The following is a 20771-nucleotide window of genomic DNA, read 5'->3' as shown; positions in this document are numbered from 1 at the left end:
CCGGAACACTTTCACAGTGCTTCCCCGGTCTCGGAGCGTGGATCGAAGCAGGAGCCTCGATACTCGAGGGAAGCCTCCCCATCCTTCTCCACCCGACGGAGGTCTCGTTCACCAACCCCGCACGGGGCCTCGGGAACATCCCGCCCATCCTTCTCTCGCTTTGTCCAGGACATGGGCCACGCTTTGGACTTAGACCTCCAGTCCGACTCCAGATACTCTAAGGAGTACCTAGCGGAGCTGGATATGCCATCACTGCCCAGAGAGTCCCTTCGCTTACCGCCTAACCCGGTACTCCAACAGGCTTTCTTCAGGAACCTGGAGACCCCCTATATGGTCACAGCAGTACCCTCCAAAATGGAGGCCAAGTACCGTACAGTACCCTTCCCGGGATTTGAACAACTCCCACCAGTCGCTGTTAGTAGAATCCTCCTTGAAAAAAGCTCACCCCTCCAGGGTCTCAGCGGCTGTCCCCCCAGGCCAAGAAGGCCGAACCCTAGACAAGTTCGGCAGGAGACTATATCAAAATGCGATGATGGCCTCTAGGGTGCAAAGCTTCACATCCTACCTCAAACACCTCATTGGACTACTGAGAGCCTTTGAGACTGACTTACCGGCCTCCCGCCAAGGAGCGTTTAGCCTGCTTTCAGAGTCCCTCTCCAGCCAACGCCTCCATCTATTCCACGCAGCCTACGATGGCTTCGAACTCTCCTCCAGAGAGGCAGCCTTTGCTATCGCCATGTGCCGATTAGCTTGGCTGCGCCTGGTCGACATGGACCCCAACTTACAGGACCGGTTGGCTAACCTCCCCTGCGTGGGTAAAGAACTGTTCGATGACACTATCGAGGTGGCTACAAAACGCCTCTCCGAACACGAACGCTCGTTTGCCTCCCTCGTGCAGCAAAAGCCTAAACCGCCCGCGTCCAGGCCGTTCAGGGCCCCTCTGCGCCGCTACCCACAAAAATCCACTCCTGCCTTCTCGCGGCCTCCGCCCAGGCGTCCGCAAACCCACCATCGGGCTCTGCCCAAGTCCCAACCACCTGCGACTATCAAACCATACCCGTCCTTTTGACGGGATACGCGGAAGGGGGCGGGCCCCCTCCGCCATAGTCCCAGGCCTCCTTCCCATCGGGGGTTGCCTCAAAGTCTTTTACCCTCACTGGGAACAAATCACGTTGGACGCATGGGTCCTTGGCGTGATCTCATCAGGATACTCTCTCAACTTTCGGGCCATTCCTCCAGACAACCCCCCAAGGAATTGCCCTCCCAACCGGACGCAGCTACCCCTACTCCTCTCCGAAGCTCGAGATCTGCTTCACCTGAGAGCAGTGAAGGAGGTTTCCTCTGGCCAACGGGGGAAGGGCTTCTACTCCTGTTACCGAAAAAAACGGGAGACCTTCGCCCAATACTAGACTTGAGACGCCTCAACAAATTTCTGGTACGGGAAAAATTTCGGATGCTTTCCCTACCGACCCTCTACCCCCTGATCGACGAGGGCGACTGGCTCTGCTCCCTCGATCTGAAGGAGGCGTACACACATGTTCCAGTGCACCCCGCTCACCGCAAGTTCTTGCGTTTTCAGGTGGGAGACCTGCACCTGCAATACCGAGTCCTCCCCTTCGGCCTAGCATCGTCACCACGGGTCTTCACCAAGTGCCTCGTGGTGGTCGCAGCTACCTTACTCTCCCAAGGTCTTCAGGTATTCCCCTACTAGACGACTGGCTGATCAAAGCCTGTCCAGGGAAGGGGTTATCTCAGCGACCCAACAGACTATTAAGAACATAAGCAATGCCTCTGCTGGGTCAGACCTGAGGTCCATCATGCCATGCAGTCCGCTCACGCGGCGGCCCAACAGGTCCAGGACCTGTGCAGTAATCCTCTATTTATACCCCTCTATCCCCTTTTCCAGCAGGAAATTGTCCAATCCTTTCTTAAACCCCTGTACTGTACTCTGCCCTATTACTCCCTCTGGAAGCGCATTCCAGGTGTCCACCACTCGTTGGGTAAAGAAGAACTTCCTAGCATTCGTTTTAAATCTGTCCCCTTTCAACTTTTCCAAGTGTCCTCTTGTTCTTTTATTTTTCGAAAGTTTGAAGAATCTGTCCTTCTCTACTCTCTCTATGCCCTTCATGATCTTATAAGTCTCTATCATATCCCCTCTAAGTCTCCTCTTCTCCAGGGAAAAGAGACCCAGTTTCTCCAATCTCTCAGCGTATGTTGTTTTTATTTTGAATTTGGAGCCAGTACATTTTCGACATTTAGCAGCTTACGCACAAAATCGTCCTTTGGCGTTTGTTTTCACACAGGTTTTAGTTTGTTTTGAGGTTCTATTTGATCTCTTCCCAACCTGGGACCCCTGAAGAAGGCGTGTACCGAAACATGGACCGTGTTGGGTCCCGTGGTTTAATTTTAAGGTGTTGTTTTTAACCACTATCAATTTAATAAACTTTGCCTGTGTCATTGAACGTGTGACTGCAGTTTTCCTGGTTTGGTTATTAGAAACGGGGGACAGGGACTTTAATGTTAACCTGGATTATTAGCAATTAGGTCTCATTGCATAAAATGGAACCTGTGTTAAAATAGCAAGTTAGCAGTAAAATAAAAATTATTATTGTAAACCACATTTATCACCATAGTGGATAAGCAGTGTAGAAAATCTATTAAACTATAACATGTCTTAAGGATAGTTCATATTGATAACTCCCCCTCTTAGAATTATATAACTTTTTTTTTTTTAATTGTTTTGACATTTTTAGTCTCAGCTCTACAGAACTGGGAGGCTTACAAGTGCATGTGGCCACGTCTCCCCCTTCACCTTATTGCTTAACAGTTTGGACTGTGATTATCAAACGTGTTCTTACTTTAGAGATGATTGAGAGAGATGGGAGTTGTGTTTTTCAGGAATTTGGAGTGAATATAGAGGCATGAGTAGCACCCAATGAATTAAGGCATGACATGTTGGCATCTGTTTATTGGCAAGTCCAGAATGGTATGGATCCAATTGAACATAACTTATTTAAAAAAGCTAAGAATCCCAACTATGCTCTTCACAGTCCCTACAATTCATCGGGGCCACGCTGGACACGGTTCGCCTCCGTTCCTTCCTCCCCCCTCCGCGTCTAGAGGCGTTAGTAAGTCTGAGCCGAAGGATCTCACTGCTGACCTCGGTATCAGCTCGACAGATGATGTCTCTCCTGGGCCACATGGCCTCCACCGTCCATGTCACACCCTTCGCCCGTCTCCATCTGAGAATCCCTCAATGGACCCTGGCCTCTCAATGGCGTCAAGACTGGGACCCGATCGATCGTCCCGTGACAGTGACTCCTTCCTTGCAACGATCGCTCCGCTGGTGGGCCGACTCTTCAAATCTTTGCAAAGGTTTGCTTTTCCTCCCCCTCCTCACAGCAAGGTACTCACCACGGACTCGTCTGAGTACGCTTGGGGAGCCCACCTGGACGGCCTCCGCACTCAGGGGATGTGGTCAGCAGAAGACCGCCGCTGTCACATCAACGTGCTAGAGCTCCGGGCCATCTATTTCGCAGCTGTAGCTTTTCAACATCTGCTTCACGACCGGGTGGTCCTCATCCGAATCGACAACCAGGTAGCAATGTACTACGTAAACAAACAAGGGGGGACAGGGTCTTGGTCCCTCTGCCCGGGAAGCCATGCGCCTCTGGAAATGGGCAATCTCCAACAACACCTTCCTTCGAGCGGTGTACATACAAGGGGAACAAAACTGTCTGGCGGACAGACTCAGCCGCCTCCTCCAGCCACACGAGTGGTCACTGCATTCTCAGACCCTACGACAGGTGTTCGAAAAGTGGGGGACGCCTCAAATAGATCTGTTCGCATCCCCCCACAATCACAAACTGCCCCTCTTCTGCTCCCGGATACACTCCCCGGACCGACTCGAGTCCGATGCCTTCCTCCTCGACTGGGAGGGAAGGTTTCTGTACGCGTTTCCACCGTTTCCTCTGATCCTGCGGACGCTGGTCCACCTGAAAACGGTGAAAGCCACCCTGATCCTGATTGCTCCTCGCTGGCCACGCCAGCCTTGGTTTTCCCTTCTACTTCAATTCAGTGTCAGAGATCCACTGCCTCTGCCTCGGTTTCCCTCTCTACTATCACAGAGTCAGGGTTCGCTGTTACATCCCAATCTTCAATCTCTTCATCTGAATGCTTGGTTTCTTTCCCCCTGACTTCTCTCCCCGTGTCTCAATCAGTCAAGGAGATATTGGAGGCCTCTAGAAAGACCTCGACGAGAACCTGCTATTCCCAAAAGTGGACCAGATTCTCAGCCTGGTGCTCCTCTCACAGCCAGGACCCGGTGTCGGTCCCCGTCCCTCTGGTCCTTGACTATTTACTTCAATTATCTCACTCCGGCCTAAAGACCAACTCCATTCGAGTACATCTCAGTGCGATTGCGGCCTTTCATCAGCCCCTGGAAGGAAAAGCCCTCTCGCTCCACCCCTTAGTCTCTCGCTTCATGAAGGGTCTTCTGAATGTCCACCCTCCTCTCAAACCCCCTCCAGTGGTTTGGGACCTTAACGTGGTTCTGGTTCAACTAATGAAACCTCCATTTGAGCCCCTAGACAAATGCCATCCTAAATTCCTCACTTGGAAGGTGATTTTCCTGCTTGCACTCACTTCCGCTCGGCGAGTTAGTGAGCTACAGGCTCTGGTAGCGGACCCACCCTTCACTGTATTCCACCATGACAAGGTGGTACTCCGCACACATCCAAAGTTCTTGCCTAAAGTAGTGTCTGATTTTAACCTCAATCAGTCCATCATCTTGCCCGTGTTTTTTCCCAAGCCCCACTCTCACCCCGGAGAGGTGGCGCTTCACACTCATGACTGTAAGAGAGCGTTGGTCTTTTACCTCCAACGCACTCAACCACACCGGAAAGTCCCACAATTGTTTTTGTCCTTCGACCCAAACCGGTTAGGCCACCCAGTTTCCAAGCGCACCTTGTCCAACTGGTTGGCCGATTGCATCACCTTTTGCTACGCTCAGGCTGGTCTCACGCTGCATGGTCGAGTAACGGGACACAAGGTCCGAGCGATGGCATCCTCCGTAGCGTTCCTCAGGTCCACACCTATTGAGGAAATCTGCAAGGCTGCCACGTGGTCTTCGGTTCATACTTTCACCTCCCACTACTGTCTGGACTCACTGTCCAGAAGCGATGGCCGGTTCGGCCAATCGGTATTGCGAAATCTATTTGCTTAAATTGCCAACTTCCCTCCATCCCTTTTCAGTTAGCTTGGAGGTCACCCACATGTGAGAATATCATGCCTGCCTGTCCTGGGATAAAGCACAGTTACTTACCGTAACAGGTATTATCCAGGGACAGCAGGCATATATTCTCACAACCCGCCCACCTCCCCGAGGTTGGCTTCTTTGCTAGTTAAGTGAACTGGAGACCACGAGGGGATGCGCCCCCTAGTGGAGCAGGAAGGCACGCATGCGTGGAGCAGCAGAGCAAACTTAAATCTTCAATCAAGTTTGCTTGAAAATGCTTCCGCATCGGGGCTCCGTAGATGATGTCACCCACATGTGAGAATATATGCCTGCTGTCCCTGGATAACACCTGTTACGGTAAGTAACTGTGCTTTGCATGCACTGCTTTCATGGTATGCTAATAGATCTCATGCATATTCATTGGGGAAATCCTGAAAACCCAACTGGATTGCGGCCCTCGAGGAGGGACTTTGACACCCCTGGTCTAGACAAAGAGTGCAGGATCAGGGTCTAACGTGCATCTTAAAGCATATAGACATGGCCCCTAATCAATGAGAAAATAATGACATATTATAACATCTCTTCCAGAATTTGTTGATAAGAGTGCAATTTGCTTATAGCCATGGCAGAAACTTGAAGGAAATTTTAGGTGTCAGGTCAAAAGCGCGCCGGGACAAAGGCGCGCCCAGACAATTGAGCGCAGCGCGCGCCGCTCTAAATTACTGTTTTTAGGGCTCTGACAGGGGGCGTGGGGGGAACCCCTCCCACTTTACTTAATAGACATTGCGCCGCGTTGTGGGGGGTTGTAACCCCCCACATTTTACTGAAAACTTCACTTTTTCCCTGTTTTTAGGGAAAAAGTTCAGTTTACAGTAAAATGTGGGGGGTTACAACCCCCACAACGCGGCGCAATGTCTATTAAGTAAAGTGGGAGGGGTTCCCCCCCACGCCCCCTGTCAGAGCCCTAAAAACAGTAATTTAGAGCGGCGCGGCAGTGCGCGCTGCACTCAATTGTTGGCGCGCGCTTTTGTCTTTTGCACCGTTGTCTATGAACCAAATTTTATGCCCTTTAGAATTATTGGTATTGATGGAAGAGATAGCTATTGGCATTCCAGGATATGTGAAATGTGGTCAATACCCTATCTGATATCACTATTGAGACTTCTGTTTTTGTCGACCCTCAATCCCAGCATAAGCATTTTTTAAGTACACTTCATGCCGTAGCAGATCATGTATTGTATAGTTTGCCCTTATAAAAAAAAAAACAACTATACATAGATCAGACTACTTGAATGTTGTTTGTTCTTATGTTAGAGCATAAGAGCAATATTAAGACACATAAGATAACTCCTTTTGTGATACACTGCAGAGAAGCCACTCACAAGTTTAGCTAGTAGCAATGTGTAGCCCTTCAAAGGTTTTTCTATCAAGATGCAGAGGGGATTGACATTGATTGCTCATTAGACAAGAACAAAAATAGATCGTCAGGTTAAGCACATTGGAACCCCAAGGTTTGAATATGAGGATTGATTGGGGTTCTTTTTTTTTTTTTTTGTAAGTCTTTCTTTTTTCTAATTTGTTTCAAAATATATTTTAACTTTTGCAAAAAAAAAAAAATCATTTTTTTCAAAGAATCTTTTTTTTTTTTCTAGAAAAAAACTTTTTGGACATATAGTATCTTTAAATTTCTGGGGCAGTCTGATTGGTAGGAGAGTCTGGGGGAGTCTGACATCAAAGTTATAAGTTTGCGCCATTTTCTAATGTGCGTATGAATGGGAAGCCTTTAGATGTCATAGGATCCAGTGCACTGAGTTTTTGACAGCAGGTATAGTTATTTTAAGTTACCAGAAATTTAATTGTGTCAATATAGTTATAGTTCTTCGTTACAGACTTTTTCTCCATTGGCCCTGAGGAAGTATAAACAAAACGCTGATCACCGTCGGCCAAGGGCTGTTGAAATCGTAGGAATGAACTATTGAAATGGAACACTATACTGCAAAAAGGGTATCATCTATGTGAACTGCTTGTCAGATAAGTGAATATTTTTGTATGGACAGCTTTTCTCAATAAATAGTTTTGCATAAGAATTAGTCACATGGAAGGATTTTTATGCCAATGATGACAGCTAACAAATAGTTGTGTTGCTCTTTGAGGATTTGTCCTTCCATATTTTGTGTAATCCATATGCTGGTACTATATAGAGAACTATAGAATACAGTGTATGTGTGTTTCTGTATGACTTTTTTTCTCTACAATACCCCTTATTTGTTGATATAGTAGATGCTAAGATTATAAGAGGCCTGTAGGAAAATTACCCTCCTCCATGTGATTTCAAAAACTCAAGCCTGACAGCATTTTTAATTACCAGCACCTAGTCTGTAGTAGTGGTGAGGGGATGGACATTTATAAGGTAATGTTCTCTTTTTCTGGAAACTTTGTGGTGGATTTTTCCACTTCACTTACTTTATTCATTTGCTCGCTATATTCAGCAATCATTCAGGAATCCTAAGTCATCGGAGACTGCCTCAGAAGGGGAAAGGAACATATCCAAAGCATGCTGAAAATATTTGGCTCTGTTGCTAAAACGGTACACTTATGACAGTACATTTCAGTGGAACTGACTTTTAAACTTATTCCATTAAAACTAGAATCTTTACAATAATTGATAATACACCTGAGGCCTCTAACTTGGTGTTAGTGTCTGTTTTTCCATTTATATTCTATCATCATTCCAGATGTTTCTCTCCTTCCTATGATCCAGGCATCTCTCCCACCCCCTCTACTACCACATCCAACATTTCTCCCTCTCTCATCCCCCAGGATCATGTGCATTTTTCACCAGTGCCCACCAGCCCCATGCCCTTTTCTCCTTCTATCATCACTCTGCAGTACCATGCCACATCTCTCCCTCCATCACTATGTCCAACATTCCTCTCCCTTGCATCCCCTTCAGTCTGTCCCTCTGTTCCCTCTCCACCACCATGTCCAACATTTCTCCTCTCATCCTTCTCTCCCCATGCATCTCTACCTCTCTCTTTCTCTCTGTGCCCAATTTTCCTCTTTCTTCCTTTCCTTCTCACACACTGATGCCCAACAATTCTCCCTTTCTATTCTCTTCCTCCTATGTCCCACGTTAGTGCTTCTTTCCTCACTCCTTTCTCTGTCCCATGTTCATGCCCCCCTTCCTTCTGTGTCGAATTTGTGCCTCCTCCCCCTCCCTTCCTTCCAGCTGTTGTCCCAGAATCGGGTCCCTCCAATGTCCCAACACACTTTTTCTCTCTCCCCCCCCTCTTTTCTCCCTTTGTCCTCTTGTTTGAACTGCACTGCTCCTTCTGCCTTCAGCAGCTTGTTGGGAGGATGCGCAGCAGGCAGTGATTCACACGCTACACGTGGCTGACCTACAAGTCTTCACTCCGACGTCAGCCCTGATGTCAGAGGTTTCCAGGTCAGCTACGCGCAGTGTGAACCGCTGTGGGCTGCATGTCTCCCCAACAAGCCGCTGAAGGAGCGAGGAGGTAAATGCCCTCCCCCCCTGCTGACCCAGAAGGCTTTCTTGTGACGTTGGCTTTGACATCGGAGGGAAACCCTATGGGTCAGCTTTGGGAAGAAGGGTGGGCAGAAATCCCCGGCAGCGGCTTCAGTTTCAATGGGTGGGGCAGATAGCAAGGAGGGATTCCTGCGGTGGTTGCGGCTTCAGACAGGCAGGGAATATCCTCTGGCAGCCAGCCCGCTTACACCCAAGGATGCGCATACCGCATGTTGAGAAACACTGATTTAGACCATTAACATAGAAACATAGAAATAGACGGCAGATAAGGGCCACGGCCCATCTAGTCTGCCCACCCCAATGACCCTCCCCTACCTTTCTCTGTGAATAGATCCCACGTGTCTATCCCATTTGGCCTTAAAATCAGGCACGCTGCTGGCCTCAATAACCTGAAGTGGAAGACTATTCCAGCGATCAACCACCCTTTCAGTGAAAAAGAATTTCCTGGTGTCCCCGTGCAGTTTCCCGCCCCTGATTTTCCACGGATGCCCCCTTGTTGCTGCGGGACCCTTGAAAAAGAAGATATCTTCTTCCACCTCGATGCGGCCCGCGAGATACTTGAATGTCTCGATCATGTCACCCCTCTCTCTGCGTTCCTCGAGTGAGTACAGCTGCAACTTATCCAGCCGTTCCTCGTACGGGAGATCCTTGAGTCCCGAGACCATCCGGGTGGCCATTCTCTGGACCGACTCCAGTCTCAGCACATCCTTACGGTAATGCGGCCTCCAGAATTGCACACAGTATTCCAGGTGGGGCCTCACCATGGATCTATACAATGGCATAATGACTTCAGGCTTACGGCTGACGAAACTCCTGCGTATGCAACCTATGATTTGCCTTGCCTTGGATGAAGCTTGTCCACTTGATTGGCAGTCTTCATGTTCTCACTGACGATCACCCCTAAGTCTCGTTCTGCTTCAGTTCTTGTTAGGATCTCGCCATTAAGGGTGTAAGTCTTGCATGGATTTTGGCTGCCCAGGTGCATGACTTTGCATTTTTTGGCATTGAAGCTGAGTTGCCAGGACCTAGACCAGCGTTCCAGTAGGAGTAGGTCATGCATCATGTTGTCGGACATTAAATTTATGTCTGTTGTGCTTTTGCCCACTACATTGCTTAGTTTGGCGTCATCGGCGAATAATGTTATTTTACCTCGCAGCCCTTCTGCCAAGTCTCTTATAAAGATGTTGAATAGGATTGGGCCCTCTGAAGCCTACCTCCAAGCCAGTTCCCAACCCATTTCGTCAATGTGTTGCCCAATCCTACAGAACTCATCTTGCTCAGCAACCTGCGGTGTGGTATGCTATCGAATGCTTTACTGAAGTCCAGGTATACGATGTCCAGGGACTCCCCAACATCCAGCTTCCTCATCACCCAGTCAAAGAAGCTGATCAGGTTGGATTGGCAGGATCTCCCCTTAGTAAATCCATGTTGACGAGGATCCCGTAGATTCTCCTCGTTCAGGATCGTATCCAATTGGCGTTTGATTAGAGTTTCCATTAGTTTGCACACTATTGATGTGAGACTCACCGGTCTGTAGTTTGCTGTCTCCATCTTGGAGCCTTTCTTGTGGAGTGGAATGACGTTAGCCGTCTTCCAGTCCAACGGGACGTTACCCGTACTAAGGGAGAGATTGAAGAGCGCGGATAGCGGTTCCGCCAAGACATCATACAACTCCCTGAGCACCCTGGGGTGTAGGTTGTCAGGCTCCATTGCCTTGTTAACCTTAAGCTTTGACAGCTCGCAGTAGACACCGCTGGGTGTAAACTCGAAATTAAACGGGCCATCTGCGTCAACCCTTGTTTGTAGCTGAGGGCCGAGTCCTGGCGCTTCGCGGGTGAAGACTGAGCAGAAGTATTCATTTAACAGTTGGGCTTTTTCCGAGTCTGCTTCTACATTAGATAATTTGTATAACGATAATGAAAAATTATGGTTTACTTTTGGTGGAGGATTTTGAATGAGGATTTGCTAATGTTTTGTTTTTATTAAAACATTTTATATACCACTTAGCTAAACAAAAGACCAAAGCCGTTTACAAAAAAAATTTACAGAGGAAACAGAAAAGAATTCCAATTTAGAAGGGTAACACCCAGCCACTTTTCTATTATTCACAGATATCAAAAAAATTTTTTTTTTCATTTCATGTATTCTGTAGAGTCCAGATTCCACCTTACTGGTCCAAATTAAAAGTTAATTTTAAAAAATGCATTTTAAGTTGTTAAAAATTATTTTAAGGATTCTTCCTTATGCAACTCTAATGGAAGATTATTCCAGACCATTGGACCCAAATAAAAGAATGCACTTTTTCTCATGGAAGCTAATCAAGCATGAGAGAAGCAGTAATACCATCCTATTACTTAGTGGGGAATTCATCAAGGGGCATTAACTGATTTAGCGTGCGACATTGACGTGATGACGTGCGCATGCACTCACGCATGTGACGACATCATGTCAACATTTGTGCATGCTTGGAGGCCCTCCAGAAACTGCCCCAAGCTCAGGGAAAACAAGATGAGGTTAATGTGGGGTAGGCCTGTGGGTGTGCCACAGAAAAACATTTCCTCCGTTAGTGTACCAGAGCAAAAAAAATAGTTTGCATGACACTATGCTAGAGTGTGGAGGGTATTCAATTCGTGATAGAAACATAGAAAATAAAGGCAGAAAAGGGCCATGGCCCATCAAGTCTGCCCACTCTAATGACCCACCCCCCTAACTTCACCCCAATCGCTGCCTGGCTGGCCCGGAACTTCCTCTCCGACGTTAGAATTGACGTCGGGTGGCGAGAATTGGACGGCCCCGCCCTGGAGAAGATAAGCAGGGAGAGCTAAGACCTCGGCGCTGGCCTGTTCCCCAATGGTGGTGGCTTGGGGGAGGGCAGGGAGAAAGAAAGGGGGGGACAGGGAGACAGAAAGAAAGAAAGGAGACAGTACACAGACAGAAAGGGGCATGGAGAGAGAAAGACAGAAAGGGAGGGCGGGCGGGCATGGAGAAAGAAAAAAAGAAAGAGGGGACACGGAGAGAGAGAGAAAGAAAGAAGGGGGCAGGGTGAAAGAAATAAAAAGTTGGGGGAGGGAAGGAGACAGATGCCAGACCAGGAGAAAGGAAGGAAGGAAGGAAGGAGAGAGGGAGAGAAAGGAAAGAAAGAGATGTCAGGCAATGGAAATAGGGACGGAAGATAGAAGGGAAGGTAAGACATGGAAACGTAGATTTTGAAAAGAAAGCAGAAAAATTTAATATTAAGTTAATGCCAAAGATGGATGCAAGGTAGAAAGTGAAGACGGAGAGAAAAACAGTCAAAGAACAAGAAGGCCCTGAAAACATAGTTAAATAAACAAAAAAATAGTCACCAGACAACAAAGGTAAGGAAAATATAGCGATATAATATAGCAATTGAAATGTGTCAGTTTTGAGAAAGGAAAGATATTAAACTTTAAATGTGAGGGCCGCAGAAAAAATAGTTAATGACAATTTTGCATAAGGTAAAAAAAACTCTTTATAGTTTATAAATCTTTCCTTTAACTGTTAAAGGAAAGATTTATAAACTTTAAAGAGTTTTACCTCATGCAAAGTTGTCATTTCTTTAATAAGACATTAACTATTTTTTCTGCGGCCCTCCAAGTACCTACAAATCCAAAATGTGGCCCCCACTAAGCACTGCATTAGACTATTCCTCTAATTTTTTGCAGATCCTTTTTTCATATTTTCCACTCCCTCCTTATTGTCTACTCTGTTACAAATCTTGGTCTCTGCAAAAAGGCAAACCTTTCTTTCTAACCCTTCGGCAATATTGCTCACAAACATAATGAACAGGATAGACTCCAGCACTGATCCATGAGGCACTCCACTACTCATCTTTCCTTCCTCCAAGCGAATTCCATTAACTAGTTCACAACTTTGGATCCTAACATCAGCCTATCAAGTTTGTTCAAGAGCTCCTATGATGAACAATGTTGAAGGCTTTGCTGAAATCTAAGTAAATTATATCTACTGTATGTCCTTGATCCAATTCTCTGGTCAGCCAATCAAAGAATTCAGTCGGATTAATTTGGCATGATTTACCTTTAGTAAAACCATGCTGCCTTGGATCTTGTAACCCATTAGATTCTAGGAATTTCACTATCCTTTCCTTCAGCAGTGCTTCCATTATTTTTCCAATAACTAAAATGAGGCTTAACAGCCTGTAGTTTCCCACTTCATCTCTCTGACCACTTTTGTGAATTGGCACCACATCTGCTCTTCTCCAGTCCCCAGGATCCTCTCCAGTCCCCAGGATCCACGCCTGACTCCAAAGATTTGTTGAACAAATATGTAATAGGACTCGCAAGAACTTCTGTGAGCTCTCTTAATATCCTGGGATGGATTCCATCTGGTCCCATTGCTTTATCCACCTTCAATTTTTCAAGTTGTTAATAAACACTTTCCTCTGTGAACAACGTGGTATCCACTTCATTTTCATGTGTAATTTTGCTAGACAATCTCTGTCCTTCTCCAGGATTTTCTTCTGTGAACACAGAACAGAAGTATTTGTTTAGCATGTTTGCTTTTTCCTTATCACTTTCCACAGGGATGAAAAATTGCCTGATAAATTATCTTTCCTTTTAGGTGCAGCGATGAATCTGGGGTCCCACCCTGTTTTCTAATTATCTGTTGAGACAAATTATGCAGAAATAGTTTTTTGTTTGTAATGGTTTGCAGCTCGGTTCTCACATGTTAGGTTCTAGTAATTTTTTCCTGTTTGGTGTAGGAAAGGGGTTTATTGCCGTGTCTGTTTCCTTTGCATTAAGTGCAATACTGATTGGTCAGGAGGCTTGCCATCCGATAATCCAGAGTTCAGAATCCATACTCTTATCTGCAACTTCTGGTAGATGGGCACAACCCGCTGTTAGATTGGCACAACCCACTAGTCTCTGGATTCATCTGCTTTGCCTAAAGGAAAGAAAATGATTAGGTAAGACATTTTTCCATTGGCAGCGACTCCTGTTTTGTGTTACAAATATATTTTGACATGTAGGGACAATTTTTATTTTTGGGTGTTGGGGGGGGTGTTGAGAATACAGTAAAACCTTGGGATTGCAAGTAACTTGATATGCAAGTGTTTTGCAAGCCAAGCAAAACATTTTATTCAATTTTAACTTGATATACAAGCAATGTCTTGCAATACAAGTACCTACAGTATACACATCACAACTGAGCCAATGGTTCTTCTCTCTCTGACGCTGCAGGAGTATAGTGACTGTTCTAAATGAGCGAGGTCTTGCAATGCAAGTACATATAGTATTTTGTATTGAAGTTTTTGGGTTGTGGAACGAATTGTCTTGAGTTTCCATTATTTCCTATGGGGAAATTCACTCTGATATGATGACGGCAGATAAAGACCCAAATGGTCCATCCAGTCTGCCCAACCTGATTCAATTTAAATTTTTTTTTTTTTTTTTTTTTTAATTTTTTCTTCTTAGCTATTTCTGGGCAAGAATCCAAAGCTTTACCCGGTACTGTGCTTGGGTTCCAACTGCCGAAATCTCTGTTAAGACTTACTCCAGCCCATCTACACCCTCCCAGCCATTGAAGCCCTCCCCTGCCCATCCTCCACCATGGCCGTTTGGTGGAGGATGGGCAGGGGAGGGCTTCAATGGCTGGGAGGGTGTAGATGGGCTGGAGTAAGTCTTAACAGAGATTTCGGCAGTTGGAACCCAAGCACAGTACCGGGTAAAGCTTTGGATTCTTGCCCAGAAATAGCTAAGAAAAAAAAAAAAAAATTTAAATTGAATCAGGTTGGGCAGACTGGATGGACCATTCGGGTCTTTATCTGCCGTCATCTACTATGTTACTATATATGAATGATTTGGATTAAGAGCATGCTTCTGGAACGAATTATGCTTGCAAACCAAGGTTTGACTGTGTATCCTAAAAATGTTTTTATCCTTGTATTTATTCAAAGTTTGCTACACTATTTGTTCTATACAGTGCATTCTCGTTATCTGTGTGTTCTGTATTCACAGATTTGCTTATTCACTGTCATGCATAATATGGATGAACATATTCATAGAGCTGTGCATATGAACATTGTTACACCAAAAAACTGTTTTTACAAAAGTGTATATTTATAAAATGGAGAGTATAATAAGCAAGCTGCTTGTTTACAAGAAGGATACACAAAATGATGAATTTATGGTGTTAGGTAGCAAAAGTGTACAATAAACAGGATCGCGCAGGAAGCTAACCCCCTTTTCCCATAGGATCAATGATTCCATATTTTGCATTTTTGGCATTCATAAGATTTTCTAGGAACCTAACCCCTGTGAATAGCGAGAACGCACTGTACATCCAAAAATCATTTTACAGTTACATCATTTATAGCCTGCTGTAGCCAAGAAAGAAGTTCTTAGCTGATAAGTATAGGAACTAGATCTGTAATCATGCATGTTACAAAATTCAACAGGTATACATTTAGAATAAACATTAAGCACTTTCTAACAAAAATATACTTTTGAAACAAGATAGTTTTTAGAGCTTTTTAAAAAAAAGAAATGCTAAAGCTTGCTGAATGTGTATTGATTGTAAAGAAATGCAGCATCAGTAAAGTTGCTGTGCCCAGAATTATTTTAATAACTTTCATTGCACAGTCTTACAATACCTACTTGTGTGTTATAATTAGTAGGTTCAGAGAGCACAGGACAAATTGTTGGGCACGCAAAATAGTGAAGTTAGTCTCCTAGAAATCTTTGTAGAACAACAGCAAAGTTGATGTTTTGGAGAACAATGTTATGCATATCAAAGCTAGTTTGGAGGCTTTTGAATTCTATGGCAACAATGAAGTTATATGCCTTTGTCTTTGCACGCAGAGGAAGGTCAAAGGAAGAGCCTAAGTATGTACCAAGGACATAGTCTGTTGCTTAGGTCATTGGTTCCCAACCCTGTCCTGGTGGACTACCAGGCCAATTGGGTTTTCATGATAGCCCTAATGAATATCATGGAGCAGATTGGCATGCCTGCCACTTCTATTATATGCAAATCTCTCTCATGCATATTTATTAGGGCTAGCTTGAAAACCCGATTGGCCTAGTAGTCCTCCAGGATAGAGTTGGGAACCACTGGCTTAGGTAATCTCATGCTTAGATTTTCAATAGTGATGTATATAGTTGGTTCTCATTATTTACACGTTCCCATATCCACGGTTGTATCTATTGTGACTAATATTCCCCTTTTGCACCGCTGTGTTTACATATTCATGGATCAGATCTTAGAAAAATAAAAGCTTTCTTTGCTTTCTTTGTCACTTCATCTGGCATTCACTTCCAGATATGGCTCCCCAACTGTCCAGAGAGTGAATTACAAGCATCTACACACAGTAACCTAATCCTATTTTCTCAGTAGGATCCAGTGTTCACTTTTTGAAATTTTGAAGTACAAGGTATTCTGCTGCATCCTAACCTCTATTTCCCCATAGACTCAACATTTCATTTTTCATGGGTTTTTGGTTCGTGAACATTTTCGTGAATAGCGAGAACAGCGAGAACAGACTGCACTGCTACCTTGGTACATAAACTAGTGAAACATGGGTGTGGGCTTTGAGTGTTTTCATCAAATTCTCTCTGTTATGTGGCTGATGTCATGGATTCTAGGAATTTTAATTTTTTTGGCTGTCAAATTTGGGTTTAATGTGGAAGGAGTTCTGAATGACTGACTGGATTAAAAAGCACAGAACGATGAGCAGTGGGACATAAATAGTCTCACCATCATACTTGCATGACAAGAGGGTAATTTTAAAGCTCCTGAATTGTAATGTTCTTTGAGCAGTGCCAGGGCAGGGCTGTGAACCTGACCCTGTGGCTTGGCAGTTGTACAGATGGTGACTGCTGAGAAATAAGTGTCGTGGCATATTCTGTGACTACATGTAAAGTGACAGATATGCTCAGTTATAGTAAATGTAGATTATAAAAAACACATGTTGGAATACATAAATATTTCTGAAACAAAAGCTTCTAGGAAGAGTGATGAGCCAAAAACTGTACTTAGATGTTTCACCTTGACTGAATCAACTTGGCCAAACTGGAGCGTCCTTTTTCCCTACTCTTCCTCGCCAAGTATAGATGTATAAGGGGTAATTCTACAAGGTCACCCAAATTTGGATGCTAAAGTTTAGGGCACTGAGCTTGAATTCTATAATAAACCTGGGTGCCCAGATGCCATATTAGAATAGAGTGCAAATCGGCATTTCCTTAGCAACAGCAGCAGATGAATCCAGAGACCAATGGGATAGCCCACATCTACCAGCAGGCGGAGATAGAGAAACTGATTAACAGGTGGTCCTATTGGCTGGCACTCCTCCTGTATCATCAATATGCTCTATCTCCCAGCAGGGGAAGGTCGCTATTCAACTAGCTCCTGGATTCTGGCTGTGACTGAAAACTTATTACTCCTGTTGAGGTTTTCTCTTCAGTGAGTTATCAGTGCTATTTCTCCTGTTGAGGTTTCCTCTTCAGTGAGACAGGGGCGTCCGGCTGAACGGTGCCGGCTTTAGGGGTTGCACCTGGGCCCCCCCCCCCCCAGGTCCCTGCCTCACCCTCCCTCCTCTGAGTCCCTATTTTTCTTCTTTCCCTTAAAAAAAAAAAAAAAAGGGACTCCACAGTTTCTGAATGGTTATTCTGTCCTCATGGTGCTGAGCAACCGGCTTTTACCGGTGTCTACCAACACTTACGGGCCCTGACTACTGTTTGTGAGTATGCTTCTTTTGGTTTGCGGGTGCTTCAGTCGCGGATGTGTGTTTGTTATGGACATTTGGTGTCCTGTGCGGTGATATTTTTATTTGGCGCGCTGGGGCTTGTGAGCTGTCGCGGTGGTGAAGCTGTATTCGGGTGCTGGTGACCTCCGAGCTCTTTTTGGACTGCGAATTTACAGTAGCTCGGGACCCTCCGGGTGTGTGGCTGGAGGTAGTAGTGGCTTTGCTTTTGCCGCGTGCCAGGGGCACGCACTTTTTCCTTGGCGCTGGTGGAGGCACCTCTAAGTTGGAGAAGAAATTGGGGCAGAAGGCGCGCTCGCTGTTTGGTTCCACGGGCGGTGGCTTCGCGGCAGTTGCGGCTCTCACATTGACTCTGCAGGAAACAGGGTTTTCAGCTTGCAGAAGTCATGCGCAAGTGTGTTTTCTTCTGCTGGGGAAGCTCTGCCGCGGTTTCTGTTATGTTCTGGAGGTGGCCGGGCGCCGGATATGTCATTTTCCAACAATTGAGGGGGCTCAGTTTTCCCGCGCTCGGGTGAAGCGCGCTTGGAATCCTCCATTGTCGGCGGCGCCACAGCGGGTCGGCTGTTTTTTCCCCTGGCTGCTTTAAGCGGGTGCCGCAGCCTCCCGGTTGCATTTCCCGGGTGAACGCAGAACACACTTGCGATCCTCCGTTATCAGCTGCGCTGCAGAGTGTAGTCTTTTATTTCACAAGACCTCCCTAGTGTTTGGGTTTCACACGTTTTGATCGGCATTTGTGCACCAACATTGAGGCTCCATCACTTATGTTATATGAAAGGCAGGTGTACATGAACAGGGTTGGTTTTGAAATCTGTATGCATCAGATATTGGCTGGAAGTACTGTTGTCTCTCCCATACATAATTAAAAATAAAATAACTGCACTGTTACGCCTACTGCCTGGCTGCTCTGAGTAGGGCCTTCTCTTACTATCTGAAGCTAAGCAGGGTCAGGCCTGGCTAGTACATGGATGGGAGACTGCCTGAGGGGCCCCATGTTGGACAGCATAGTGGAGCCACACACTGCGGGAGAAGGCAATGGCAAACTATTCGTGTACTCTGCCATGAAGCATCATAGGGTAGATTCCTCACTGCGCATGTTGCTATAAGTCAGTAGCCGACTTGGTGGCATGATCCATCCATCCAAGGACTGTTACTACCTAGAACGGTTGATAGGCCACAAAATTTGTAAATAACAAATTTGTCAAGGAGGCAGGTAATGAATTATTCTTCACAATATCCATGAAGGTGCGAGTGATAACCTCATCTCATTGATCGTAGGCAGTTTTCCATTACGTTTATTGCATGATAGTTTGATTATTTTTTTTACATTTATATTTTGCAAACCTTTTTCACTAATTTTAGTGCGTGGACTTCCAGATGTTTGACACATTGGGGCAGCTGAGCTTTTAAATAGGTTCTTCATCTTAGATTTTTATTTTTTTAACCATGGTAGAAGGTTCCCAGGATGAAGTGAGAATCCTGCAAAGCAGGGCTCATCAAATCCCAGGCCCCAAGTCACCCTGCTGCCTGAGTTTGCTGGACCAAATAATGCAGCAAGAAGCTCCATTGGAGCTGCAGTAGAGAATGACAAGGCCATTTACCGCCCCTTGGAACGGTGAATGGTTAGCACGCTCGGTGAATGAGCGTGCGGTTCTGCAGCCCCCTCTTTCCCACCGGCCGGCCATGCATCTCCCTCCCTTTCCCTTACCTTCTCTTATGGTGAAACTAGTGATTTGTATAAGGCTATGCACTGTATTACAACCGGAGCCTTGAAGTCGTGTTGCCTGCTGGAAAAGTCTCCTCTGACGCAACTTCATATTTCCAGTTGCATCGAAGGAGACTTTTCTAGCAGGCAACCCGATGCAACTTCAAAGCTCCGGCTGTAATACAGCGCATAGCCTTATACAAATTGTCAGTTTCGCCACAAGAGAAGGTAAGGGAAAGGGAGGGAGGGAAATGCACGGCTGGCCGGCGGGAGGGAGCTGCTGGACCGTGTGAAGGGTGCTGGGGGTGGGGGGATGGAGAGGAAGGGACGGGGCGGTGAAAGGGACGGCGGGGACGGGGCAGTGAAGGGGACGGCGGGGACGGCGCTGTGAAGAGGATGGTGGTCTGGGGACGGGGCAGTGACGGGGACAGAATTTTTCCCCGTGTCATTCTCTAAGCTGCAGAAATGAAATGCTGGCTCCTCTTTTTTGGCTCTGCCTAACATGGAACCTCCGATGCACATGTGCATGCACCATATTTCTCCTCTTTTCCCACCCACCTGCCTAAGGCCCAGGCACATTGTAAAGGCATGCAGAAGAGAAAAGCAGCTGCATGTCAGACAGCAGTCTCTTCTTCTGACATCCGGTGCTGCATGCAAAATTTAAATCGCTTGGTTTTAATTTTGTATTCAGCATCAGGTGTCATAAGAGAAGGCCGCTCTCCTTTCCTTCTGCTTGTGTGTCTGGTGGGCCAGGGGAAGGAGGGGAGAGTGCTGGGTTTCTGTGGACAGCTCAGTGCCTTTGTTACTGAAGGGAAAGGGGGAGAAGGGCAGGGAGTGTCAATTGGGTGCCTGTGTGCTTTGGAGGAGTGGGGGGAGCAGAGAGTGCTGAAAATAGGTGTAATGGGGGGGGAAGGAGAGAGCACTGGTTATATATACAGTCATGTGAAAAAATTAGGACACCCCATGAAATGTTCAGTTCTTTATTAAGAAATGTTCATATATCGATGTCGAATCTTTTTTTTAAATTTATCTCTGGAAAAGAAAGTGATGTAATTGCAGGTAAACAACAAAAATTTTCCTTGATTTACTCATGAAACAAAAGATATCCACAAAAATGAGTTGCCATACTGGGAAGGTCAGTTAAGCCCAGTATCCTGTTTCCAACAGTGGCCAATCCAGGTCATAAGTATCGGCAAGTTAATATGGAGAAAAAACCACATTTACTCTTTTTCTACGCCAGTATTTTATAGACCTCTATCATATCTCCCTTGAGCCTTCTCTTCTACAGGCTAAAGAGTCCTAGCCACTTTAGCCTTTCCTCATAATGAAGTTGTCCCATTCCTTTTATCATTTTCGATGTCCTCTGTATCTTCTAATTCCGCTATATCTTTTTTCCCCCTTAGCATCCATCCTTCTTCCAGACCAGTGGGATAGTCATGTCCATTGACCACCAGGTAGAGATCGGGCCTATATCATGCAGCTCTTTTTGTGTTTCTATCTGACCCCACAGCTCCTCATTTTCTGTCTCCAAGCCGGTGGATGGTTATAG

At 45.9% G+C, this 20771-nt stretch overlaps 1 protein-coding gene across 24 annotated transcripts in view; it reads left to right on the top strand.

The window, feature by feature from the left end:
* PPFIBP1 (PPFIA binding protein 1) overlaps window positions 1-20771 on the top strand; it is a 324575-nt gene that overhangs the window by 48453 nt on the left and 255351 nt on the right. For 2 of the 24 annotated variants that reach the window (XM_033952591.1, XM_033952592.1), the window contains 2 exons: window positions 7126-7240; window positions 13525-13728. The exons of 19 other annotated variants lie outside the window; for them this stretch is intronic. In XM_033952591.1, the coding sequence (XP_033808482.1) occupies window positions 13721-13728 (8 nt within the window). In that variant the 5' untranslated portion in view covers window positions 7126-7240; window positions 13525-13720. The remainder of the gene's footprint in view (window positions 1-7125; window positions 7241-13524; window positions 13729-20771) is intronic. 3 more of the 24 variants (XM_033952603.1, XM_033952601.1, XM_033952593.1) reach the window with 2 other exon arrangements.

Source organism: Geotrypetes seraphini, chromosome 7 (genome assembly GCF_902459505.1).
Source record: "Geotrypetes seraphini chromosome 7, aGeoSer1.1, whole genome shotgun sequence".
NCBI classification, from domain to species: Eukaryota; Metazoa; Chordata; class Amphibia; order Gymnophiona; family Dermophiidae; genus Geotrypetes; species Geotrypetes seraphini.
The sequence above is the reverse complement of the archived record's forward strand: the minus strand, read 5'-3'. Positions and strand labels throughout refer to the sequence as shown.